General features: G+C 38.4%; 1 protein-coding gene across 5 annotated transcripts in view; it reads right to left on the bottom strand.

Moving 5' to 3' along the window:
* plce1 (phospholipase C, epsilon 1) overlaps positions 1–24,872 on the bottom strand; it is a 98,170-nt gene that overhangs the window by 20,751 nt on the left and 52,547 nt on the right. For all 5 annotated transcript variants that reach the window (XM_036217099.1, XM_036217100.1, XM_024284681.2 and 2 more), the window contains 21 exons: positions 23,791–23,945; positions 22,349–22,516; positions 14,925–15,070; positions 14,696–14,843; positions 13,583–13,693; positions 13,399–13,508; positions 12,368–12,484; positions 9,408–9,536; positions 9,193–9,329; positions 7,338–7,444; positions 7,145–7,269; positions 6,926–7,070; positions 6,182–6,346; positions 4,160–4,274; positions 3,888–4,047; positions 3,691–3,813; positions 2,452–2,588; positions 2,125–2,363; positions 1,919–1,980; positions 1,668–1,833; positions 1,476–1,583 (listed from right to left, as the gene is read on the bottom strand). In XM_036217099.1, coding sequence (XP_036072992.1) covers positions 1,476–1,583; positions 1,668–1,833; positions 1,919–1,980; positions 2,125–2,363; positions 2,452–2,588; positions 3,691–3,813; positions 3,888–4,047; positions 4,160–4,274; positions 6,182–6,346; positions 6,926–7,070; positions 7,145–7,269; positions 7,338–7,444; positions 9,193–9,329; positions 9,408–9,536; positions 12,368–12,484; positions 13,399–13,508; positions 13,583–13,693; positions 14,696–14,843; positions 14,925–15,070; positions 22,349–22,516; positions 23,791–23,945 — 2,873 coding nt within the window. The remainder of the gene's footprint in view (positions 1–1,475; positions 1,584–1,667; positions 1,834–1,918; positions 1,981–2,124; positions 2,364–2,451; positions 2,589–3,690; positions 3,814–3,887; positions 4,048–4,159; positions 4,275–6,181; positions 6,347–6,925; positions 7,071–7,144; positions 7,270–7,337; positions 7,445–9,192; positions 9,330–9,407; positions 9,537–12,367; positions 12,485–13,398; positions 13,509–13,582; positions 13,694–14,695; positions 14,844–14,924; positions 15,071–22,348; positions 22,517–23,790; positions 23,946–24,872) is intronic.

The raw sequence follows: 24,872 nt of genomic DNA, 5'->3' as shown, positions 1-24,872 counted from the left end.
CTATAACCTTTTATACTGAAAGAGCCATTTGAACTTGTTTCTCACTGATCAAAACCAAGTAGGGGCGCAAAGTCGTATTTCACCACTTTTAATATAAATTATATTTATTTTTTTTCGCATAAATAAAGACAGAAATTTACAAAGCAATTTTTTATTTTTTTTTTGGCATATGACTTCCTTTCAAAATAAAATACCTCCTGTTCCACATATGATCGTCCCACCCAATGGCTTTTTCTCTTGTTGTTTCTTAGATCTCCTTGTGAGCCGTCATCGTTTTCTCTACTGCTGTTAACCTGGCATTACTTTAAGATTTAATAGAAATATATAAAAATACACGCATTTATTTTCTTTGCTTCTTCTGCAAAGTCAATAAACATTGCTGTACAACATAAAATATGTACTTTAAACACACAAAAAGAGCAATCAGAGAAAAATTATTTAAAATATTTAAAAGTATTTAAAATCTGTGCTAAGTAGTAGAGTAAGAGTAGATCACATGAGGTCCTTTAAATGCACCTTTCTTTTATTTTAAAGTCAAATATTCTTCTCGTTAAAAATAAAATAATAAAAAAAACTTAACTTTGCTAGTGTTGGGGTTTGAATTTAGCAGTTTGCAAAGCCGCTTTAACAAAGTGAAAAACAAAGAAACGGAAAACAATGTAGGAAAAATGAGAGTTGAAAACTAGGTCAATATTTTAAAGACCCACTCCTATGAAAGATCCTTAAATCCTTACAGTCTTATAATACATAAAATGTTTTGTACTAAGCCTTGGCTAAAAAAACCCAACAATATTCTAAATAATTACATTTCTTTAATTAGACAACAAGATAAAATCTCAGGTTATCACAAGGATATTTCTAACTGTGAAGAAAATGTTAAGGACCCACTCCAATGAAAATTGTCTTTTTTTTTGTTTTTAACATGTTCTTGTAGCATTTTTCTCAGACAACCTATGTAAAATAATTTATTATTAAAACTGTTCTAATTGCGTTGGATTAGAAAACCGGATGCTAGAAAATGCTCAGACTAATGACGCAGCAACTGAGAGTGTCAAAGTCTCCCCTCCCCCGCCCCACACCCTGGCCCACTCACGATTAGGAGTCCGAGACATGATTAGTTGTGATTCTGGCTCAAAAGTGTACGACTGGATTAATCAAATATTGTTGTTTGTTATTTTTGCGCCGCTAATGTTAGCTTGATTCTATAAGCTCTCATGTGAGGGAGTAAACAGCTCTCAGCGACGGGGGAGGGGGCGGGTTGCTCTGTATCAACAGTAACCCAGAATTGTATTTCTAATGAGCTACTGCTACTGTGCATAAAATATGTCCTAAAAAATCGACAAAAGCGTTTTGAATTTGGCTAAAAACTTCATAAATATAATTAAAAGATCACTGGGCGCGATTTTACAATCGAAAAAAAAATATGGCTGGAGTGGGACTTTCAGTAACTTTTTTGGATCGGGATCGTTGCTAACCTTGAAGGGAATCTTAGTGGTTAGTGTGTGTCCGTGGTAAATGACTGGCATGCCGTCATCTCCATCCCAGCAGTCCAACTCCACACTCCTACAGCCTTGAAGCAGCACCTGAGGAACCAAGATGAGCAAGAACAAGCATCACCTCTGAGCACTGGTTGAGTACTCAAAGATGATTGTGAATTTTTGTCTTACGTGACTATAAAGCTCAACAGAAGACTCTCCTTTGAGTTGATGTCCAGTCAGATAAGTGTTGTGAGAAGATTCAATGTAGTAGTAAGACAGTGGATACTGGAGCTCCTCTGGATTCATCTGGGATTCTTCATTTCGAGAAGCACAGTTGTCTTTGTCCATCAGGAACCTGGTGCACAAGAGGCATCAATATGCTGAATAAATATCCTTTATTACTGGAAATATTTTATAGTTTAATTTGTTATTTACTGTACCTTGCAAAACCTTCAAATGACATCCAACCCATCTGCCTCATAGCGGGAGAAGGTTCAAATTTCTGCAAGACAAAGCCCACTAACACTTCTGGTTTCCTTTTCTATGTCCATAAAAACTTACATTGTATATACAGTATACCACTGATTTATTCACTATTTTTCTTAATTTTCATGACTGTAATTGTTAAGCTAACTCGCACTCCTACCTGTATGATGCTGAGAATCTCATCGTAACTGAGGTGCTCTCGCTGACAGTTCACGAGAAAGTCGTTGAGTTGAGGGATCGCCAATCCCAGGACCCCTAATGACGCGTTCTCCACCCCTGTGCCGTTGGTTACGATGCTGGCTGCTGCGATGGCATCCGAGATCTGCTTCTGGTTATCAGACATGTGCTGCCGCGTGCGGATGAACAGTCCCAGATCAGAACCGTTTCGTGTTAAAAGGTCTGAAGAGGAATGAGAAAAAAAAAATCAAGGAGTTGAGGAGAAAAACATCCGGCTTTGGTAAAACTTAGCCTTGCAGCGTGGGTTTACCGAGGTCCGACTGTAGACCCGTGTCACTGTCATCTATCCTGAGTTTGGTGTAAAGTGGGGGCGACTCTGGACACGAGCGACTGCAGGGAACTGCAAAGGTGTCAAACAGCTCTTTCAGGTCCTTCCTGCTCCGAATACTGTGGGAAAATACAAAACGGTAAGTTCAGTTTTTCCCTCCCATTAAAAAAGCTAGTTTGGCTCTTAAATCACGTTTGTACATTTTACAACAGAGTTTTAGCTACACAGTTTACATTTTTCATAACCCTTCAACCATTTACGTAATTGCAGTGGATTCTGAAGTGCAGAACAGCAGCCTTGGGTTAACATGCAACAATTTACAGAAGTGAAGTGCTTACGCAGTCTAGGTAAATCAGCGGACTCTGTTGCGAAGAAATGCTGCTTTAGGCCGTTATGCAACACTCTATGTTGGTAAAGTGTTTCATTTCAGTGCAAAGCCAATATGAAAAGCTGCTTTTCTTGAATTACGTATATCCTACATGTTCTGGTCACTAATATTGTTGATCTTTATTATCTTTATTACCTGGGCCAGAGGGAGCATGTCGATTTTAAATAGAAGTGGCCCCAGGATGGAGCCTAGGGGAACTCCACATGTAATTTCTGTTGGCTCTGGTGTGAAGTTACCATTTGACACAAAATATTGTAATGTTTTCCAAGAATGTTTTGATCCAGTTTAGTTCTGGCCCAATCTGGAAAACTGGGTGGGTCTTGCTATATATATATATACTATATGAGTGCCTTTTGTCCTTTTTCATTATAGCATGGGAACTAAAGATAAAAACTACATTTCTTGCTGTTTGAACCATGTGTAATCATTTTTTTTAATTAAAAACCAAAAGAAAAAAATGTTTGCAGTAACATAGAAAAGATTGGGAAACAGATGAAAAGGATGCATCTCAGCGCAAGAAATTTAGGACGACTTTGATTTGACAAGAAGAAAAAATTTACACGTTGAATCTCGGAGAGACAAGAGCGCTTTGAACTCTTTCAACGTGTGATGAATTACTTCTTATCACAGTTTTATAAAAGGAGGGAGTCAGACATCAAAAGCACTGAGCAAAAGATGAGCAGAATCAAAGGAAGAAGGGGATTTTTTCTGATGCAAGATTGAAAAGAGACTAATTTTACTTTCAAGCTTAATCTTGAACAATCCAACTTTACTGCAGTTGAGTTGATTAAAAATCCCAAATGAAATGTGACGTGAGATCTGTTTAAATTTACCTGAACGACTTGAAGAGTTCCACAAATTCGATGAAGCTCATGGTGCTGTCAGAGATCATGAGGTTCTGGAAGCTCTTAAAGCAGCCTTTACCTCGACCGTGCCACGATCTGCTGCTCCAAGCTCTGCGCCACAAAGACAGGAAAAATGATTTGCTGCACTGCAGTTTTTACGGTCAACAATTCCTTTGACTGCATACCCGGGCTGTGACTTGGAGGTTCCTGAGAGAACCGGGGAGGACTGAGGCCGGGAGTGGTTGGATCCTGTCATGCTGGAGGACGAGGATGAAGAGGAAGAGGAGGCTAGCAGTCCAGGGCTCTTACTGGATGAGAGGGAGAACGGTCCAGGGAAACTGTCATCTATGGAGTCAGAAAAAAGGGGAATGAAACTCGCTGTGGACATGACAGTTCCTTTCTATAATGTGGATTTTGGAGCTTTTTGATTCATTAAAAAATTTGAGAGATATTGAACCTGGATCTTCTTGATCAACGCTCTCAGACTCTGGACCGTTTCGATACAGCGCCTCTTTACAGCTCCGCGTCTTCCTGGAAACCATCTCGTCATCGGTGGCATCTCCACTGTCCCCCTGTGCGGTGTGCATCAATGAACGAGCAAACATAAGGAAAGGGCCATGAAAGTGCTTTCACAGCAGCATGTTTATCTGTCTAATTATGGAGTCCAGTGTAGCTAACCTTACAAAGATAATACTCACTCTGCCTCCGCCACTTTTTGATATTGTTGTCTCTATCTCTGTCTGTCTCTTATTGTTTTTGTGTTACTGTGCCTGTGAGCGAAAATTTCATCCCAGCCACATACTCAAAAACGTAACAAAATTTGCACAAACCTAGTATCCGGTGAAAAACATTTTTAAAGAAAGAACAGGGCCAAAATCTCTTATGGGGCTCGAAAAATGTTTTTTAATAAAATTAAATAATAATTTAAAATAATATTACAAAACATAATTATTAAATAAATAATCAAAAATATGTTTTAAATATCCAAAGGAAGTTTCAAAATGACTATGGTGGGGCAATATACCAATCAAAGGATTTATGTTTGGTGGCCATTTTGGGGCAAAATGTTAATTTTTACGATTTTCTAACACTATAGGAAATGAAAACCTTTGGATGAGGAATCGTCACAAAACTTCACGTACATACCACCAGCTTAAGTCTACAACCACAGGTAAAGTTTTGTTGACCTATGACATCAGGATGCGGAATTTAGATTAAATAATAAAAAATAAAAAATAAACTTTTTTCCTAAATATAAATTGAAACTGCTCCTAAGGGTTTTAATCTATCGCCTCCTTACTCCTTGAGGCTACATTGGGAAAAGCCGGATGGGGGAAGCGGGACACGGACGGGTGACAGATCGTCCGATTCATATACCCGCCAATCTTACATGAACCTTGTGTGATTATCACAGTGGAGCATTACATGCAATTTATTAGTAATTTATGCTTCAATTATGAAATTTTATCGTCATATGTGCGCTGTATATGAACATTTTTCATCAGTGTTACATGTGTGAAAAGTCAGTTAGACATGCGTGGAATGGTTGAGGAAAGCCACAAATTTGCTTATGCATCTCGCAAAAATAATGCGTAAGATTTATGTAAAAATCACATATAAACTACATAAAATATACATAAACAGAATAATTCCCAACCGACCCAAAGGAGTTTGTAGCTTTTGAACAAGCTTTAAAAATTGTTATAATTTAATTCATAAATCTTTGGCTCAAGCATAGTGTAACAATATTACACACAAAATGAGGATATGTGGGTGTGGTGAACAAGAAGGGAATCAAATTTTTGGTAACACTTTAGATGAGGTGTTACAAAACCCTCAGTATAATGTTGACAAAGATTATTAATACATTTGTTAAGCTTGTAAGCAGTTTATTAATGTGGCCTTTGTAGTAAATGGTCTCACTTTAGATGTTAATGAATCTTACTAAGTATGTTAAAAAAATTTATTTGGTTTATTGTGTTAATAAATGTCTTATAAACATCCTATAAACACATTAATATTGTTTGTTAATGTGTTAATAAAGCTTGTTAAGGAACCTTATTATAAAGTTCTAAGTAATTAATAAATTACATAGAACTGTTCGTCACTCCCAGTTGGCCAATGGTTAGAACCAACAGAGAGTCAGCCATTTTGAAATAAGTATATTGTCGACGTGGGACATGGGGGGTGGGGGATGTTTAGCAGCCACTCAGCCAATGAGGGCGGGGGAGGGTCGCACCTGCAGATCATACAAAGCCGCTCACAGCTTTTAAAAATTATTTTTTCATTGTTCTATTTTTTTCCCCTCTGCTATACTAAAAAGAAACATCTGCAAACCACAAGTTACATCAATTCATCTGAATTTGCCTAAAACATGCTAACAAGTAGCCGACTACAGGGAATTGTGGGTAAATTTGACATACGATTGTTACTCAGTTTTTCTTTTCGTGTGTATTTGTGCGAAGCGGCATTCACTGACCCTTGCGAGGACCTTCTTCTTCTTCTTGGATTTGTCGTTGATGCTCAGCGGGCTGTTTTTCTGGGCGCCGGGTTTCTCCACGCCGGCTGTCCCCATGTTCCACCTCCGGCCGCCGAAGAGCTCGATGGCCTGAGCCAACGTCGGGCCTTCGTACCTGCCGTCCTCCTGAGCGGGCAGACGCAGGCTGGGTTCAGTCACATCCCTTCTCTACCAACCATTCGTTATTTGCAAAAATTCAAGTCATAAAATGTTTTCCCCCGTTAAAATTCACATTATTTTGATTTTATTTTTTAAGTAGCATCAATAAGAATGAAAAAAAAAATATTTTCAAGTAATCCTACATTTGTTTTAAATTAAATATTGGAAGTTTGATTGTAAAAAAAAATCATACAGATATTTCAAACATATTACAGTAATAATAATAACTAATAATAACTTAATTTTTGTATTTTTTATTTTGAAAACTAAAAAATGAACAGAAAATTCAGAAAAGTGTAAAGTTCACTGCTGTACTAATAAATTATACATAAATTAAAAATGACTAATACATTAAGAATTTACACATTTATATAATTATATTTAAAATTATGACACAAAAACAATTCTCTCTCTTTATAAACCCTAAATAATATTAATTTTCATAGTTTAACTGCTGGTTTCACAAGTCTAGCTTGCAGATGTTTATCAGCACATTGTGAAACTTCACTAAATATTTGTATTTAGGAAACTTCCAGATGAGATCACCTGATACAAACTGACATACTGCCTCCTCAGCCACTGTAATCGCTGGTCGGGAAACTTTTTCATCCTCCTGCTTGCGTTCACCAGCTCGGACAGGCCTCTGTGGAGCGTCCGCGCCGTGTGGTTGGGGGCCACAAAGTGCAGAAGTCTGCCGGAATTGGGAGAAAAGTTGTCGAAAAGTGCTTGGAACTCCCAAAGGAGTGGTTGAATATTAATGTCTACCTATTGTCAGTAGTACTGAGACCGTAGAGAAGGGTAAGGCCGTTCTCCTCCACTGTCATTTGGCTCAGCTTGTTTTGCAAACACACAGTCTGGACATCGACTCCCTGATGACCCAAAAAGACCGCCTGTGCGTTCACAGAAACACGTCAAAACCAGCTCACTGAAGCTGTCAAAATAACATTTAATATCAGACCTTCACAACGCCGAGGTCCAAAAGCCCTTCTGCTAACCCCGCCGCCACAGTCTGCCCTAACCCCAGCGGCTGCTCCGTCACGGAGGCGCCTCCGCTGTGAGGCTTCCCTGCAACACATTTATGATGTTTGAGAACAAAAGTTAATGACAGGATCTATGCAAACGCTCACAAATTATTTAAACGCCTGTTTGAACCACCTCCAGCTGACCCCAAACTGACAGGAAATTGAATTTTTGAGTTCATTGTTTGACAGACATAATTGTGGAGTTTGATTGTTTGAGCTACAAGCTAAATCTAAGTCTTTGAAATGTTCTGCTTTAACACCTGAGTAAATATTGTCTTTGAATTAGAATTATGTTAATTTTCATAAATCAATTTATCTAAACAATAAAAGAATTAATTTGGAAGAAACATTTAACACCAAATTTGTGCATCAAATTCGATACAAGTCCCAAAGTGTTCATGAACTTGACACTACATTGTAGAAGACCATTGATGATGTTAAGAACAGTTTGGGTTTAAAGTGATCAGTTGTTTCACTATAATCTTGTTGTGGATTTTATTTGTGGTTTTTATACGGTGCCTTGTGTTCTGCGTCCTGATTGGTTGTAAACCTTGTCAATCAATCTCCTCTGTGGCGAGTCTCCCGTAGAGAATTTGTTTATGTTGCCAAATCTACATACATCTTTAATCACAAGCAGATTTTTGGTTTAATTTAAAAACAAAACTTAATTTTCTACAAATGTTTGAACTTTGAGAAATAAAAAAGGGGAAAAAAAGTGTGAAAATGTTCAAGTCTGTTTGATAAACATGTATGAAGTGTGTTGTGAGAGGTTTTAAATCCTTAAAAGATCTATAATAATTGTGAAAATTAAAGCTAAATTCTTTGCAGATTTTTCCAGGTGTGAGTTCATTTTTTAACGTAACTCCTGCGATAAATGGTTGATCACTGTCTTTATTTGGGAGAGTTTTTGCAAAGACTTTAAAAGATGATGTTGCCATGTCTGGATTAGTGACATCATTCACTCTCCCACTATGGTGAGTTTCACCATCTAATGTGAAATGTGCATCTAAATGATGGCCGCTTTCAGCGGTACTTCTGTCTCTCTGTGATCCAGGAGGTTAGAAATAAAAATACAACATATTTATTGTCATAATGTAAATAAGAAAATGAAGTTTGGGTGGAGCACAAACGGCGACAATTAAGCCACTGTTCACACTATCATCACGTCTCTACAAAAGTTGAGTTCCTAAATAGTTCAGGATACTTGATGCTTTGCAAAAGTGTATATAAACTCCGGATAAAACGGAGCAAGAAATTCAGACGCAAAATTTTAAGTCTGGGGCCTTTTTGCTCTTCTAGAATTTGCTGTAATAGATTTTTTTAACAATACATGATACTAAAACTTGAGCATTTTTTTCCTTTTAATTAAAAATTAAATTGTTAAAAAATTCCATTCCAAGTAGTATTTGCTGTCATTTTTACACTGCAAAAATCCTCAAAATTGTTGGCAAAATGTTTTAACATTTTACAAAAATATCAAAAGTCTACAGATAAAGTACAAAAAATAAAATCCAAAAACAAAGCAAAGAGAAAGTGACAAAAAAGAAAAAAAAAAAAAACAGCCAAACTTCCACTAAATTATAAACAATGTTATAAGAAAATAATTCCAAAGAGGTTCCACAGTTAAGTGTCACAACTCCAAAATTTATAAGCTAAAAACTTTTTTTTTTTAGTTTTGGCGCTTCCAATAGGGCAAATTTATTAGCGCAACTCCAATGTGCACAATTTCATAGGTTTGGTTTTAATGCAACAAAATGACAAATAAGTGAAATCCGTAGGGATGAAATTTACCCCAGGTGAGTGTGGTATTATCCGGCTGCAGTCGCAGCAGACAGCGGGCCGTGCCGTGGCTGTCCTGGTCATAATGGATGACTGTAGCTCCCTGCAGCAGGAACTGGTGAACATCTGGTTGTAAGGACAAAACATACCTAGAAAAAACACAGTTAGTGAAAAAAAAAATCACTCGCAACAGCACAGATGGGATTTTTTTTAAGGCTTTTCTTTACCAGGGGATGAGCTCTGTGCCGTGGCTGAAAGCCTTGTGGGTCTCCTCCGTCCCCTGAAACTCCACCTCCTTCACCACTGGTTCCACTGACAGGTCGCCATCCGAGTCCGACAGGTCCCCAACTGTGAATCTGTTTAAGAAAAAAAAAAGGAGTTCATTTGGAAATTTGGTTTGATTGAAGCATCTGAGTCAAACAAACACATGCTCCACCTGCTAGGATGTGGTTAAACAAGCATCAATCCAACATGCATTTCCTACGTAATTAATCATCGTGTCTTTGCAAACTGAAGCTCCACACAGTCAAACTCCTGCAGTTTAACCACTTACAGAACACAGCTTGTGTCTGGAGCCGTCCTAAACCAGAGGGAAGAGTCAAAAACAAGAAACCATGAGAGGAAAGGACGACAAATCACCACGTGTGAGAGTGTGAGCGATAAAAAACCCAAAGAGGAATGAATCACTGCTTTCAGTGAGTCACACTACAGAGGGGGCACAACAAAGCAAATGTAAATGAACTAAATAGTGGAAAAACACACAAACACTAGCATTAAACCTGTTTCTCTGCTGTCTAAACTCCAGCTTGTTATGAACGACCTGCCAACAGAGCTCTGAAAAACACCAGAGCTCCCTTCCTTCCTGTCCTCACAGGAAACAAACCCGTTATCTTTTTTTTCCTCCGCAACAGAGTTTTCTGTGAACAGCACTTCATCTCAATAACAGCCTGAATGTTGCATTACAAACAAAAGAATTCAACTAAATACATTCATTTTAGAACAATCAGGAGATATCTTATCTATCCAAACGTACTTCTATTTGTTTCTATTTCAGAGATTTTAACACAAACTTATAGAGATTCTTCTTCAACAGACAGACATGTACTGGACTAAACTAAACACAAGATCACCAGTTTTCTCGAGTTTTTCTCGGTTTATTCTAAAGCTGACAAACTTAAATATAGTTTTAAAAATGTCTGGAATTTTACATCAGGATGGAGCCACTTTCTTCCATCTTCAAGACCCACTCCAATCATCTTTTGATCCATTTTCAAAGTGTCTTAATTATGATCATGTTATGTTGTAAATAACTAACTGTAGAGCAGCAGGGGTTCATTAGAAATTCACTTCTGACTTCCCCTCATTATTACTGAGAGCTCAAAACAGGGAGTTTGTGTCAAAAACATTGACTGCACATAGAGAACTGGACTGAGTGACTCCGCCCTCTTCGCGTTCCAGATAGGAAATACCTCCTGACTCCAAGAAGCTAAAATCCCGATGACTTCTACTGAAAAATAAACAGCTATTACTCAGTATTTACCTATTTCTAAACATATTCTTGCTAATCCTTTTTTTTCTTAGATATTTTTCTTTATTGCAAATTATTAGAGCCTGATTCTCCCTTCAGTGGAAGAGGTCTGGTCTTCAAACAAGCTTAATCATGACTGGCGACAGTAGTTGCCATAGAAACGTGACTAACAAGTTCTGTTTAGGCTAGCGTCACCATGCTAGCTTATTGGATATGCAAAGTTGGACGCCATATTGGATATGTTGAGACGCCCGTTTACTGCTGAAAACACAAGAATGTTAATTTTCACAAGTAAATTATCAGCTGATAAAGAAGAACGTATAGAAAATATTTGAGGAAGATCTGAGTGAGTTTACTCTTAATAGTGAACATTTTGGCTGACCTTGTATGACTGTTGTGTTTGTATTCGAACTGTCCAAAATGGCGTCGCTCTTTAAGTATTTTAGACAATAGCAACAAGCTAGCGTAGCATCGCTAGCAATATATTTCATTGGCTTAGTCCAACTTGGACCAATCACGGTTTCCACATGGTAACAACCATATCACGGAAGCCAAAGGTAGGGGATTATCTATGGGTGATGTCACAACTGCTCTGTCCAGTTCTCTGTGTACAGTCAATGGTCACACATACTATCTTTTTTTGTCTGCTTGTGATGAACAGTTTAAATATAGATACCCAGAAACACAATTTAGAGATTCATTTTCTTCATACATCATCATAAGAACATTTTCCTTTTAAGATTTTTCTACTTTGCATCATTTCAGTCGCCGTTGGAAGAGTTAGCCTCATGCTAACTTTTCAAATAGAAAGAGAAAGGTAATGTTTGACTCACTGACTGAATGATACCTCACTTCTGTGGTTGCAGTCCATCATTTCTGAACTCTCCCTGAACTCTTTCTCCTAACAAGTCGTTCTCTGTTTCTGCGCCGTCTACGGCGCTCTGCAGTTGCAAATGTGGCCACTGGTGCTTTAGTCATTTCTCCCGGCATTACTCCTGACCTCGGATTGGAATTTGAAAATGTTGCTGGCGCATCCACAACTGGGGAAGATAAGTGGCTGTCTTGAACGTTTCCACTTGTGGAACGGCTCCTCTGACGCGGAGCGACGGTGTACTGAAAACAACAAAAGCGATTCCAGAGTGACAGGGAGTGGAATATAAAATTCTTTGAGGCGATTAGGGACGTCTTCACTCTTCGGAACCGTTTTAATTTACTATCCAGCAGCTGGCCTCAACTTTTGCTCCTAAACTCAGTGGAAGAAGCAAATTATATATATTTTTTTAGGGGTTTGAACACCTGGAGAGGCTGAGAATCGACCTCCTCTAAACAAATGTTTCAGTTCCTCGCGTACAAATAACTTCTCCTTCAGGCCAACTATGCGGAGCATGAGCTGTGTTTTCAGACAGAGGTGAAAAGCCATGCCAATCACTCCCAGCATGGCAGCATTCAAAGTTCTGATATAAATCTGTATGCGACATTTTTTCTTTCCCCATGACTCATTGTCTGCGAATGAATGGGAATTCGCTTTGGGAACAGACTTTGAGGAGAATGGGTCACGCCGCAAAACAATACAATCTATGGAGTGTGACCATTCACCGTTTTAACAAATCCCTCATCGAGAGGCTTTATTACAGAGTGTAATAAAAATAGAGAACTGACTGATTGCGATAGCGGTCCTTCAAGGAGTTGCTTCTGAACGCGAGGGTCGATCCAGAAGGAGAAGGACTGCTGGATGTGTCGTCGGGATCTTCTGCCTCCAAGCTGCGATTGCAGGACCTGAAGTCAAAGAAAAGGCTAAAGGGTCAGAGTAGGGCTGCCACAAACGATTATTTTAATAGTCGATTAATAACAGATTGTTTTTTCCGATAAGTCGACTAATTGAGTCATCCGCAAAGTGGATGTAAAGCACACATCTGAACTATCATTAGTTTTAAATTAACTAAAAATAAAGACAATTAAGAGGATAGTTTATTAAACTTTTAATGAATTGTGCAGCCTATTTACTTCGTTAATTTCTGGTATTAAAACAAAATTACCGTATTTTCTAGAGTATAAGTCACAATTTTTTTCAAAGTTTTGCTAGCGGTGAGACTTGTACTCAGGAGCGACTTATTTGTGTTTTTTTTTCTTTTTTTGACTTAAATAGGCTCATATATTTTGTATTTTTTCCAGTTAACACCGGATGTCTTTTAGCGATTGTTTCCTGAAACAACCACTAGAGGGTGCTGCATCCGAAGTATTTCCTACTGCCAGCGGCAGAAGTGTCGTCCAAAACAAACATGGAAGATAATCAGATTGTTTTCTTCTTAAACTTTGATAGTTTTTTTATACGGATCAAAAGATTTGTATTTATTTGTTTTTTTAGCTACGCTGAGTTTGGCAGATTTGTTCTGAAACGTCACACTTTTCTCCAAAAAGTACGGTAAATCAAATAACGTTGCATCGGAAACAAGGAATTATTTTTCACAAAAGATGCTTTCACTGACTCAAATATAAAACATTTTTTAGTACTGAACACTCTCAACTTTGTTCTACTTTACTACACTCCGACTCCATGATAGTAAATATAAAGTACCAATTAATCGACAATTGAATTAGTGGTCAACCATTTTAATAGTTGATTAGTCGACTAATAGTGGCAGTTCTAGATCAGAGACAAACTCTGCCACTTCATTGAATATTTCTCCTACCTGATAATCTGCAGGATATTGCTAACAGTCGCCTCTTTGTCCGGCACATGAAGCCCGTCTGGACCCGACCGAGTCAAGAAATGGTGCTGACCGCTGTAGTCTGACATAAACTGGAAGCAACAACACAACACATGAATTTTGGAAAGTTGTACAATACTTGTATTTGTTGACTTTTTTCTATTACCTCTACTGAGTCATCAGTTTTATCTGGAGATTGTTTGAGGCTGATGATGCTTGCTGTGCCGTCCAACGCGTCGCTTAGCTCTTTGAGAAAGACGCCACAGAAAGGCACCACCTGAGTGGAGGAGAGAATTATAAAACTGAAGTTATTTATTGAACATCTATCCAATTTCTCATCCCACTATATTAGGGGTATCTAATGGCAAGAGTCTAGAGATACGATACATATCCCGATATTTTCCAAGATAGTACCTGAGACAATATTTCAGGGTTGGGAACCGCCAGATTCTAAATCAATTAATTTCCGATTTCTTTTTTTCAGATTCTTTCGATCCACTCTATTCAATTATAAGTTTAAACAATTTACACTTTTAGACATATTTGTTGAAATACATTAATGATCTAAATATGTTTTAAATTCATAATAATCTGATACAGTTCACATAATATAAAACGTATTAGTGAAATCATAGAGAAGCTCCAATTGTTCTGCCTCTCCTGGAGGGCGTTTCAGTTTGGCCACTAGGTGGCGATCACGCTATAGTATTACATCTTATTCCAGAAGAAGAAGAAAGGAGGAGGAAAAAAACTGTGTTTTAGACCACAATTGACTACTTTAAAAAATATTTCCTTATAAGAGTTTGGAAAATTCATCCCTGTGAATTTATAAAGATGTTAATTTAGTCAGTAATGTATGTTTAGGTCGACCAAGCATTAGCATTAGCCGTCATACGGGCTAACATCAAGCTAGCAGACTTTAGCCTTATGTTTTTATGAACTGATTATTGATTTATTAAGCTTAAATCGATTCAAATGAAAAATCAATTTCATCAACCCAGTCCTAGTTAATGCATCTATTTTTCTGCTAGTCGGTGCAACAGAATAAAGCAGCATGGGGAGACTTTGGCCCCGCCCATTTCAGGTCCTATGTTTAGGTTGACAGAGCGTTAGCATTAGCTGTCCTATAGGAAATCTTATTATAGGTTTCTGTAAAAACCTACACACTCACACAGGGGGAACATGCAAACTCTACACAGAAAGGTTGCAGCCGGGATTCGAACCACGAACCACCGTCACCGCACAGCCTTTATTTATCGTCCAAAATCCTCCTAATCACCTTGCATCCTGGGATATTGAGCGCTCTGGTCATAACTTTCTTGTACTCCGATGATGACTCGTGCTGAGCCATGGCGTCTTTTAAACTTCTTATGGTTTCGATGTCTGACTGGTCCATGAACTGCCACATTTTCAGAACCTTGCGGGACCTGCAAGTCAAGAAGTCTTTTCTAGTTTTTATTTTTTGAATGACACCAACAACAAGTCATGATGTTTTCTCAGTTCCAAACCTGAGTCCAGCCAGGAACTCCATGACGCCGTTGTAGTTTCCCATGTTCCAACAGCACTTAGCCACATGGACCAGGTATGAAAAAACTTCCCTCTTCTCCTCCATGGTGCCCGCCGTCAGGACCAGCCATGTCACCCAAGAACTCACCTGAAAGGTTCAAAAATCAAACGTGTCAAACTCTTTCTTGACTCAAATTAGTGAGTGTGAAACATCTGGTTTAGAGTTTACTTGGACAAACACTGAACCCACAATGGACGATGTTAAACAAGTCGTGGATCATTTCTCTGACAACTCGGTCAAAGTTAGACGAAGGTCATAAGTACTTCATTAAATGCTACTTGTGTGGTTATGAAGGTAATTTCGGCTTCACTACTCACTATATAGTGTGTCTGTATCTACAATTTCAAAATCCAGTGCCCTAGAAATTTCCCAGAATTCTTTGCGAAAAACCAGTGTGAATCGATGCTCACCACATTGGCAAATATATACCATAATGCATTGCGTTCTGACGTTTTTTGCAGAAAAACACGTGTTTAAATTTAATTTATCAGTAAACCATCTACATTTGATCATCAGAACACAGTGGATTCATAAATAATCGTCATACAGTAAATAGCTCTTATTTATTTGATTTTCAATTTGTTAAATCAGTGACGTCATACTTACAGTTTAAAAAAATTAAAAAAGTAGTGAGCATAGTGTCCAAATTTGCCTTTTTAAAATCCAGAGCTCTACATAGTCCTAAACTATATATATTTTTTTAGTAGTTAGGGTGGGAATTCAGACATAATCGTAGATTTCTATTCTTCTGACCTATGCTAACTTATGCTAACGCTAGCTTTCTACAGTGAAATGTAGAGTTGAAAAATATGTTTTCAGCCCAGTTAAGTTGCTCAATTTTAGTATCTTACAATAAAGTTAAACTAAATACTGTTGCTTTATTTTCTAATGTTTCTCCCCTTTGCTTTCACTCATAACCGTGTCTGATCTGCGGGAAAAAAAAAGGTAAAAAACGATAAACAAATTAGAAACCATTGAAAAAATATTAGTAAGTGACTATACGCACGTAATTTCTAAAATATGTACGGTCAGTGATGAACTTTTTCTTGGCCGCTCTTATTTTGAAAGCTGAAAATACACGACTTAATAGCCACACTTAACAGTAACAATTACCCCTTAAAACAACAAATATCCCGTAAAACAACAACTGGAACAACAGTAATTTGCATCAGTTTTTGTGCTGGTCAAACTTAAATAACATCAGGCAAAATATAAACAGTTAGACAGAACAATATCTGCTCAAACGAAAGACTTTATGATTACGATTGGTCCAGATTATCAGATCACCATCATGTGACATAGGATAAGATGCACGTGCGCCATTACGATCCATGGAGTCTTCCCTGGTAAAGAACTTAGGAGGTCCGAACGAGTGCGCAAAGAATCACAAAAGGGGGCGCAATATTTGCAAACAACCATGACGACATCATGTGGGAAACCACTAGACTTGAAAAGCTTGAGATGCAATAATAGGAAGCAGTTTGATACATGCAGAGACGCAAAAGCCTTTCAGCAAAAATAAAAAAAGATTTAGTCACATTACTAACAATAAAACAGTGAGGTAATAGGCAAGTGTGAACTTATGAGATTTATCTGCAAACGTTCGTACTGTATGATCTGGCTTCTAAATTCTTGTCACATGAGGTCAGATATGATCAGCTGTTCTACCCTCAAATATGTGCAGTACACCGCACTCAGAGACCAGATTTGTATCCATGTCAGCTTCCTTTTTGACCGACACAAACGTGTCCACTCTCTGACCCAGCGCTAAAGCTCTCCGTTCTTTCATGTCATTGTCTCCACGTATTAAATGCGGCCGCACACACACTAAAACACGCCTCACGCTGAATGTCACTAACCCACTTACAGGTGGGACAGACCCCCCCTCCCCAATCCGGACATCTAATACGAGCTTATGTAAGAATCTGTAAAGCCCACCGCAACCTGACCTCAGGAACTAAAATAAGTCATGAACTCGTACATAAATACACAAACATGTTGGGACAAAAACACAACATCCCTAAACAGATTTACAAACAAGAATAAAAATATTAGTTGAAAATATATTTTGATCGGTATCAGCTAGGGCTGCCAAGATTAGTCTACTAATCGACATCTAATCATCTATTAAAATAGTCGACAACTAACTTAATAGATGATTAGTCCTTACTTTTTATTATATGGAGTAATGTAGTAAACTTGAAAGTTATATTGGCATTGTGCTAGCTTTTTGGACTATTTTGGTATTTTTTGTCATTTTCATTAAGGTTTTTAAGCTATCTTGGAGTTCAGCTAATATTTCAGCTCCATGCTAGCTGTTTTGGCTAATTTAGGATTTTTTTTTCAGGTTTTTTTTTTTGTTTAATTGGAGTTTAGCTAATATTTCAGCTGCATCCTAACTGTTTTGGCTAACTTAAGCTTTTTCTTAAATATTTTAGGCTGTTTTGGAATTTAGCTAATATTTCAGCTCCATGCTAGCTGTTTTACATAATTTAGGATATATATATATATATATATATATATATGGCTATTTTGGAATTTAACAAATATTTCAGCTCAATGCTAGCTGTTTTGGCTAACTTTGGCTTTTTTTAGACTAATTTGGCATTTAGCTAATATTTTAGCTGGCTATCAGCTAAAATATCAATTTCAGCATCTTCAGTTATCAGCACTAGCATCTTGATAGTGTGAATATATCTAGTTTTTAGTTAGTTAATGATGGTTAAGATGTGTGTTTTACATCCAGTTTGCGCATGACCCGATTAGTCGACTAATCGGAAAAAATAATCGGCGATTAGTCGACTACTAAAATAATCGTTTGTGGCAGCCCTACTATCAGCCTGGGGTTATTGCAAAAAACGGCATAAATTGGGATAAATGGTTCGACAACGATTCAGTTCTTATCATAAGTCATGGTTGACGATACAATTCATAGTCGATTCTGGTTCATTTCGAACAATCCGATTAAATAACCTAAAATCGATGCAGGCAGCAATGTGGGTAGGGGATACTATATTGTTTATTTTCCTTATTTTCCTAATTTATTAGTTATTACTTCAACCATCAAGCGAGCCTCCAGCTCTGGAGTGTGAGCAGGATGTGCGTGCCGTGCATGACAGTCCCTTCTAGCTTTATGATATAATGCCCCCCCCACACAATGTCAGCAGGGGGGTTAAGTTACAATCACCATCTAAAGCATCCTGGCTATCTGTAAAGTAGCTTTTTGAACTAGCACAGATCAAGGGATCACACTGAGTTGGCATCTCCTCTGATATTCCAGATAGAAAAAGTGTGTGTGTTGCGCGCGGTAGATAATGGACCGGATATGGGGGGGTTGAGTCTGTAATGCACGAAAAAGTGGCAAATGACATTCAACAGGAAATCAGAAGAGTGATCAAGTCTTAAAAAAACAAACAGCAGCGTCTGTACGAGACTTGTCAGCAGATGAAAAACGTTGCCACACACACAGAGGCTTATCCCCCTTTTGAAGTCTGCGCCCACCTGTCCTCCCTTCCTTCTGTCTGTCTGTCTCTGTTGGTTATAAGCTGAACTTAGGGGTCAGTTCCTCCTGGAATTACATAACCGAGGTCATTTGAGAACAACTGAGTCCGGACATAGCGCTCCTGTCGAAGCTAAACACTGGAGAAAAGTGTAGAGAGGTCTTCATTTCCCCCTTTAACCTTCAGTAATCAATAACTGAGTCATCTACATGGCTAGAAAATACACAGGATTCTGTTTTGACTTTCACCCCCCCTCCTTCTGTTTAATAATTTTACCAAATCAAAAGTTGTAGTTCCTCAAAAGACCACTAGAGACAGGTTGTAAAAGTGGGAGACTTTCCATTGACTTTTGTGATAACAAGAAAAACTGATTTATCAACAAAATTGGACTTTTTAACTAATAACTAGAGTTGACTTTACAGTCTGGTTATAATATGGTGGCTGACACGCCTCACAGAAGACACAACACAACAAAAGCTGAAGAACAACAACAAAAGTCAAAGCACGACGACAACAGCCATAACACAACAGAAATAATAACAGACGTTTTTCATTCAGTTTCAAGCTATCTGCTCGCCTTTGGAGGTTCGTACGAGATTTGTTTGCGGCTTATGTTCGTGTGGAGTTGTTGATTTAGTCTTCTGTCCACATAGTGACACATGTGTCTAACACTTTTTGTCTATAGCTAAGCAAAGTTGTGTATGGCCGGTAGCTCTATAACGTTGGCTCATTTAGATTTGCCGTGTTGTGTCTTTTGTCGTTGTGCTTCCGCTTTTGTCGTTGTGTTGTCAGCTTTTGTTGTTGTTCTTTGGCTTTTGTTGTTGTGCTTCTGCTTTTGTTGTTGTTCTTTTTCTTTTGTCGTTGTGCTTCCGCTTTTGTCGTTGTGTTGTCAGCTTTTGTTGTTGTTCTTTGGCTTTTGTCGTTGTGCTTCCGCTTTTGTTGTTGTTCTTTGGCTTTTGTCACTGTGCTTCCGCTTTTGTCGTTGTGTTGTCAGCTTTTGTTGTTGGTCTTTGGCTTTTGTTGCTGTGCTTCAGCTTTTGTCGTTGTGTTGTCAGCTTTTGTTGTTGTTCTTTGGCTTTTGTCATTGTGTTGTCAGCTTTTGTTGTTGTTCTTTGACTTTTGTCATTGTGCTTCCGCTTTTGTTGTTGTTCTTTGGCTTTTGTCGTTGTGCTTCCGCTTTTGTTGTTGTGTTGTCAGCTTTTGTTGTTGTTCTTTGGCTTTTGTCGCCGTGCTTCCACTTTTGTCGTCACTGCGCCTCCACTTTTGTTGTTGTGTTGTGTCCTTTTGTATTTATGAAAGCCGTGTCATTGTGTTTTCAGGTTTTGTCGTTGTGCTTTGGCTTTTGTCATCTTGCGTCGGCTTTTGTCGTCCTGCTTCCACTTTTGTTGTTGTGTTGTGTCTTTTGCATTTATGAAAGCTGTGTCATTGCGTTGTCGGTTTTTGTCGTCCTGCTTTGGCTTTTGTTGTCCTGCTTCCGCCTTTGTCGTTGTGTTGTCTTTTGCATTTATATGAGATGTGTCGGCCGTTGTGCTTCAGCTTTTATCGTTGTCTTGTTGGCTTTTGTCGTTGTGTTGTCAGCTTTTGTCGACCTGCTTTGGCTTTTGTCGTTGTATTGTGTCTTTTGCATTTACATGAGATGTGTCGGCCGTTGTGCTTCAGGTTTTATCGTTGTGTTGTCTGCTTTTGTTGTTGTGTTGTGTCTTTTGCATTTATGAAAGCTGTGTCATTGTGTTGTTGGTTTTTGTCGTCGTGCTTCGGCTTTTGTCATCCTGCTTTGGCTTTTGTTGTCCTGCTTCTGCTTTTGTCGTTGTGTTGTCTTTTGCATTTATATGAGATGTGTCGGCCGTTGTGCTTCAGCTTTTATCGTTGTCTTGTCTGCTTTTGTTGTTGTCTTGTCGGCTTTTGTCGACGTGCTTTGGCTTTTGTCGTTGTATTGTGTCTTTTGCATTTACGTGAGATGTGTTGGCCGTTGTGCTTCAGCTTTTATCGTTGTCTTGTCTGCTTTTGTTGTTGTGTTGTTAGCTTTTGTCGTCATGCTTCCTCTTTTGTCGTCCTGCTTTGGCTTTTGTTGTTGTATTGTCTTTTGCATTTACGTGAGATGTGTTGGCTGTTGTGCTTCAGCTTTTGTTGTCCTGTTGTCATCTTTTGTCGTTGTGCGTTGCCTTTTGTCGATGCGCCTCCACAATTGTGCTGAGTTTTTTGCATTTATGTGAACCGTGTTGGCCGTTGTTTTATAAAGATCTTTTTAGTTTATACTGGTTTTCTTTGGATTCATGACAAACGGTGGTGGGGGGGGGTGTCTTTTTTTTTAATACCAGTTCTGATTTTATTCAAGCTTAAATTTGCTCAGATTTAGGAGTGTATTTTTTGATTTGTCCATTGGACAAACCCAACAGAGCCACAAATGTTGTTTTCTCCCACCCAACTGCCTTTTGCTTGTCCCACTTCAGGCCTCATTTGTGTGCACATCCCATAATAGAGGAGAGAAGAGACAGCTCATTGTACTCGGGTCAACTGTTCTGTGTGAAGTCATGTCTGAAACTTACTCTAATAGTGCAATATCTTAAAATAAATTTAAAAAATAGACAAAAAAAAAAACTTATAGATTGTAAAAACAAGGTGAAATCTAAATAATAAAAATGTAAGTGATCAAACCCCAAAACAGCAGATTTTAGGAAAACTACTATTCCAGTACAGCTGACACTCATGTCATCTGTGTCTCCAGAGAAGAATCCTGTTGTCATTTGAAGCCGTCCTTCAATGTGCCCATATATGGATAGACTGCACATTCATGAAACTATTTGTGTGTCTCCCCTCTATCCCACTTCAATAAAACCAGCGGATGCAAGCGGAATGCAACTTAAAGATGACTCCATTATTGCCAATCAGTCCCTTCCTTGTTGTTATTTGTGGTCTCAGCTCTACGCCAAAGATTAAAAGTCCTTGTTTCCTAATTTCTAGGACTATCACCATTACAAAATGATAAAATTATGGTAGAGGAAATCCTGAGTTTTAATAACCTGCTTTTAAAATTGACTGTCCGATTAGGTCGGTGACAGGAAGTCAAAAAGTTGACTAAAAGTTCCACTCCAAGTATATTTTTTTCTATTATAAAATCATCCCCATTTTAATTAAGACTATGAAGCTTTTAGTCGAAATCAAAAACCCTTTGTTGTTTTTTAGGATATATTTTATGCAGTTAGTAGCTCATTAGAAATACAATTCTGGGTTGTGGGCAGGACTGTTGACCTAGACCAACCCGCCCCTTTCCTAGAGGTCTGTTTGTGCCCTTGCGTGAGCTTGTAGCCTCAAGCTAACATTTGTGGCGCGAAAATAACAACAAGCAATATTGGATCAATCCAGTTGTAAAATTTCGATCCAGAACCGCAGTTTGCTACAGAACGAGTATTGAACGCTCATAATTTCTCGCATACCTAAGATCTACAATCCCGGACGAGCCCCCAACCCCTCTCCAAAAAAAGGATCTGCAGTCTTCAGTCCCGGAAAAGATCTGCAATCCCGGACAAGACCCCACCAACAAAACAAACAAAAAAACTGCAGTCTTCAGTCCATCAAAAGATCTGCAATCAATCCCGGACGAGACCCCATCACCACCAGAAAAAAAAAACAAACAAAAGAAAAAAAAAATTCTGCAGTCTTCGATCCTGGAAAAGATCTACAATCCCGGACAAGACCCCACCCTACCCCCGAAAAAGGATCTGCAGCCTTTCTCATACAGATGTGGGGATTTAAATTACATCACTTCAATTTTGGTTGTCTAGCCAAAGGGACAAACCTTTTTTTTTTTTTATAAAAGAGAAAAAAAAAATCAACGCCAGAACACCAGAATCCAGAGAAGCCTCACCTCATTGAAGCGAGCCACCAGGTCCTCCACGGCGTTACTCCTGCGAGGACTCCGAGTTGGCATGTTAGGTGCTGACAGAGACGCTTTCAGGTTCGGGTGGCGTTTAATTTGACATTCAGGACTGCCCAGATCTTGTGTGAGGAAACAGAGGTAGTCCAGGGGCAACACCTGCAGGGGAACAAACACCAACATTAGAGGAACTTTTCAAAGGGAAAAAGTCGGGCTGTGACGGCCAAAATACAGAAGTTTATTCACAAGTTTACGATTTGAGTTGTTTTACAATTCAATGTGATTTATTATTATTTTTACTAATTATGATCTGTTTTTAAAAACACTTAAGTGGTCTCAACAGAATAAAGGCAGAACTTCCAGAACTCAAACAATGATTTCCTACGTTAATAACTTATTGAAAGCAGCTGAAATGATACAAGAAATTATTTGAAAGGAAAACTGATTCATGGATTTGTTTTAATTTTAAGTTTCCATACCAATTAATCTATTTTTTTTACATAGCCGGTATTGATTAGATTCAGATTTTTTTTTTTTTTAATCTCCCAATTGAATTTGATTCAATTCAATTTTGATTTACACATCTGTTTAGAAATGCATTAATAATCTATATATTTATATATATTAACAATGTTCACATTAATCTGATAACGTTCACATACTATAAAATGTATTGGTGAAATAATAATGTTACCATACATTGTTTCATAGATTCAGTTTGGCCACTAGGCGGCGATGCGCTATAGCATTAGACTTTATTCCAGAAGAAGAAGAAGAAAGTCTGAGCAAAAAACTGGGTTATAAAGATGTTCAATTAGTCATCAGTGTATGTTTAGGTTGACCAAGTGTTAGCATTAGCCGTCCTATGGGAAATCTCATTATAAGTTAGCATGAAGCTAGCAGATTTTAGCATTAAACACTAGATCGATTATTGATCTATTACGCTTAGATCAATTAATCCATTTTATCAACCCAGCCTTATTAAAATTGTATTTCTGAGCATGTATTCATTTAAATATGCTATTAAAATGCTTTTTGAAAAAGCTTGTAGTTGTCAAATCTACAGTCGACAGGCCCCAAGCTCCTTTCTCCTTTCCAATTTGATGCATCGACTTGTAGACGACAAGATCTTGGTTTTCCTCGTCTGGTTCATAATGTACATCTGCAAAGCTTGGATATTGGTCGCCATTTTTGTTTCACTGGTACTGTTAGATTGGGGTTGTGAGAGGCTGTAAGCTAGAGGAAGAGAGCGTAAACAAAGGGATGATGGGAAGTGCTGGTTGGCTCACTCTGCTCCAACTATGTCCTCGAAAACAACCGTTTTCTTTTTTGTTTTTCAATTTTGGCTAAAAACGAAATAATCATAACGAAAGACGATTTGGAATGGGTTTTAAATGGATCAAAAGACGACTGGAGTGCGACTTTACTCTCACCTGCTGGTAAAGCTGCTGCTCCTGCTCAGTGAGGATGCAGGCGATCTCCTCGGGGAACTGGATGAGGTGTCGCAGCTCTGCTAGCTCCTTACTGATCCCACTGACATTTTGAGGAAGAGAGATACTGCTGGTCATGCTGTTGGCAAGCTGACGCTCTGCACAAGCAGGACACACAAAGAGAGAACATAACTTTTAACACGATTGGATCAGGTCGTACCAGAAATAGGTGGGAGATAAAGAGATGCAAAGAAATGACAAAGTCTATAAAAATAGCAGGAAGATTACAAGTACATAAAGCAGGAATGCAACAGAGATTAGGAGGACTTTTATGTTTCCCGTTATCCGTAAAAGTAAGATTCGATATGAAATCCGCTTTTATTTTTCAGGTTAAGTCAGCAGATCCATCGATAATACTTCTTGAATCCGTGGAACAAAGCCCACTTCACCCTCTGGAAGTAAACAGCTCTGATCACCTGCAGGTTCCTGTGTTTGGATTTCAGTCGAGTCCATTAGTCTGTCTGTTTACACACACACACACACACAAATCTAAAACTGTCCTGATCTCTGCTAACAAAGGACTAATGGAGAGTTTCTACACGGCTTCAGGAGCTGCCAGGTGGACATTCTGTACATTTTCGGGATGAACGCCCATATAAACAAAGCCTTTTCCCTGGAGTTTTGCCAGAATCGCTTCGGTGTGACTTTGAAGTGTTTCATATGGCACTTTTTAGGTCACTATGAAAAGGAAAACACCCTTAAAGAAAGTTCTGTGAATGTGTGAGACGACAAGAAGTGTTTGTTATATTTTCTTGGTGAGTTATGCAACATTCACCCTAAACCAGGACACGCACATCAAATAAAAATAGACACCAGGAAACACAGAGATTCTCTGCTCATTGTCAATTGTCATACGTGGAAAACCCATCTACCCCCATCTTCTGACCGCGCAGACACAAAACCGAGTATGGATTTATATGCAGACACACACTTAAAGGTTGTCCCTGGTAACTCTTGAGATGTGGAACAGGTAGGCATGGCAACAGCGGTGGCTGCTCCGTGGGAACAAAACTTGCTTATTTACA

Source organism: Oryzias melastigma, linkage group LG19 (genome assembly GCF_002922805.2).
Source record: "Oryzias melastigma strain HK-1 linkage group LG19, ASM292280v2, whole genome shotgun sequence".
NCBI classification, from domain to species: domain Eukaryota; kingdom Metazoa; phylum Chordata; class Actinopteri; order Beloniformes; family Adrianichthyidae; genus Oryzias; species Oryzias melastigma.
Note: the sequence above shows the minus strand (reverse complement) of the source record. Positions and strands in the feature narration are given on the sequence as shown.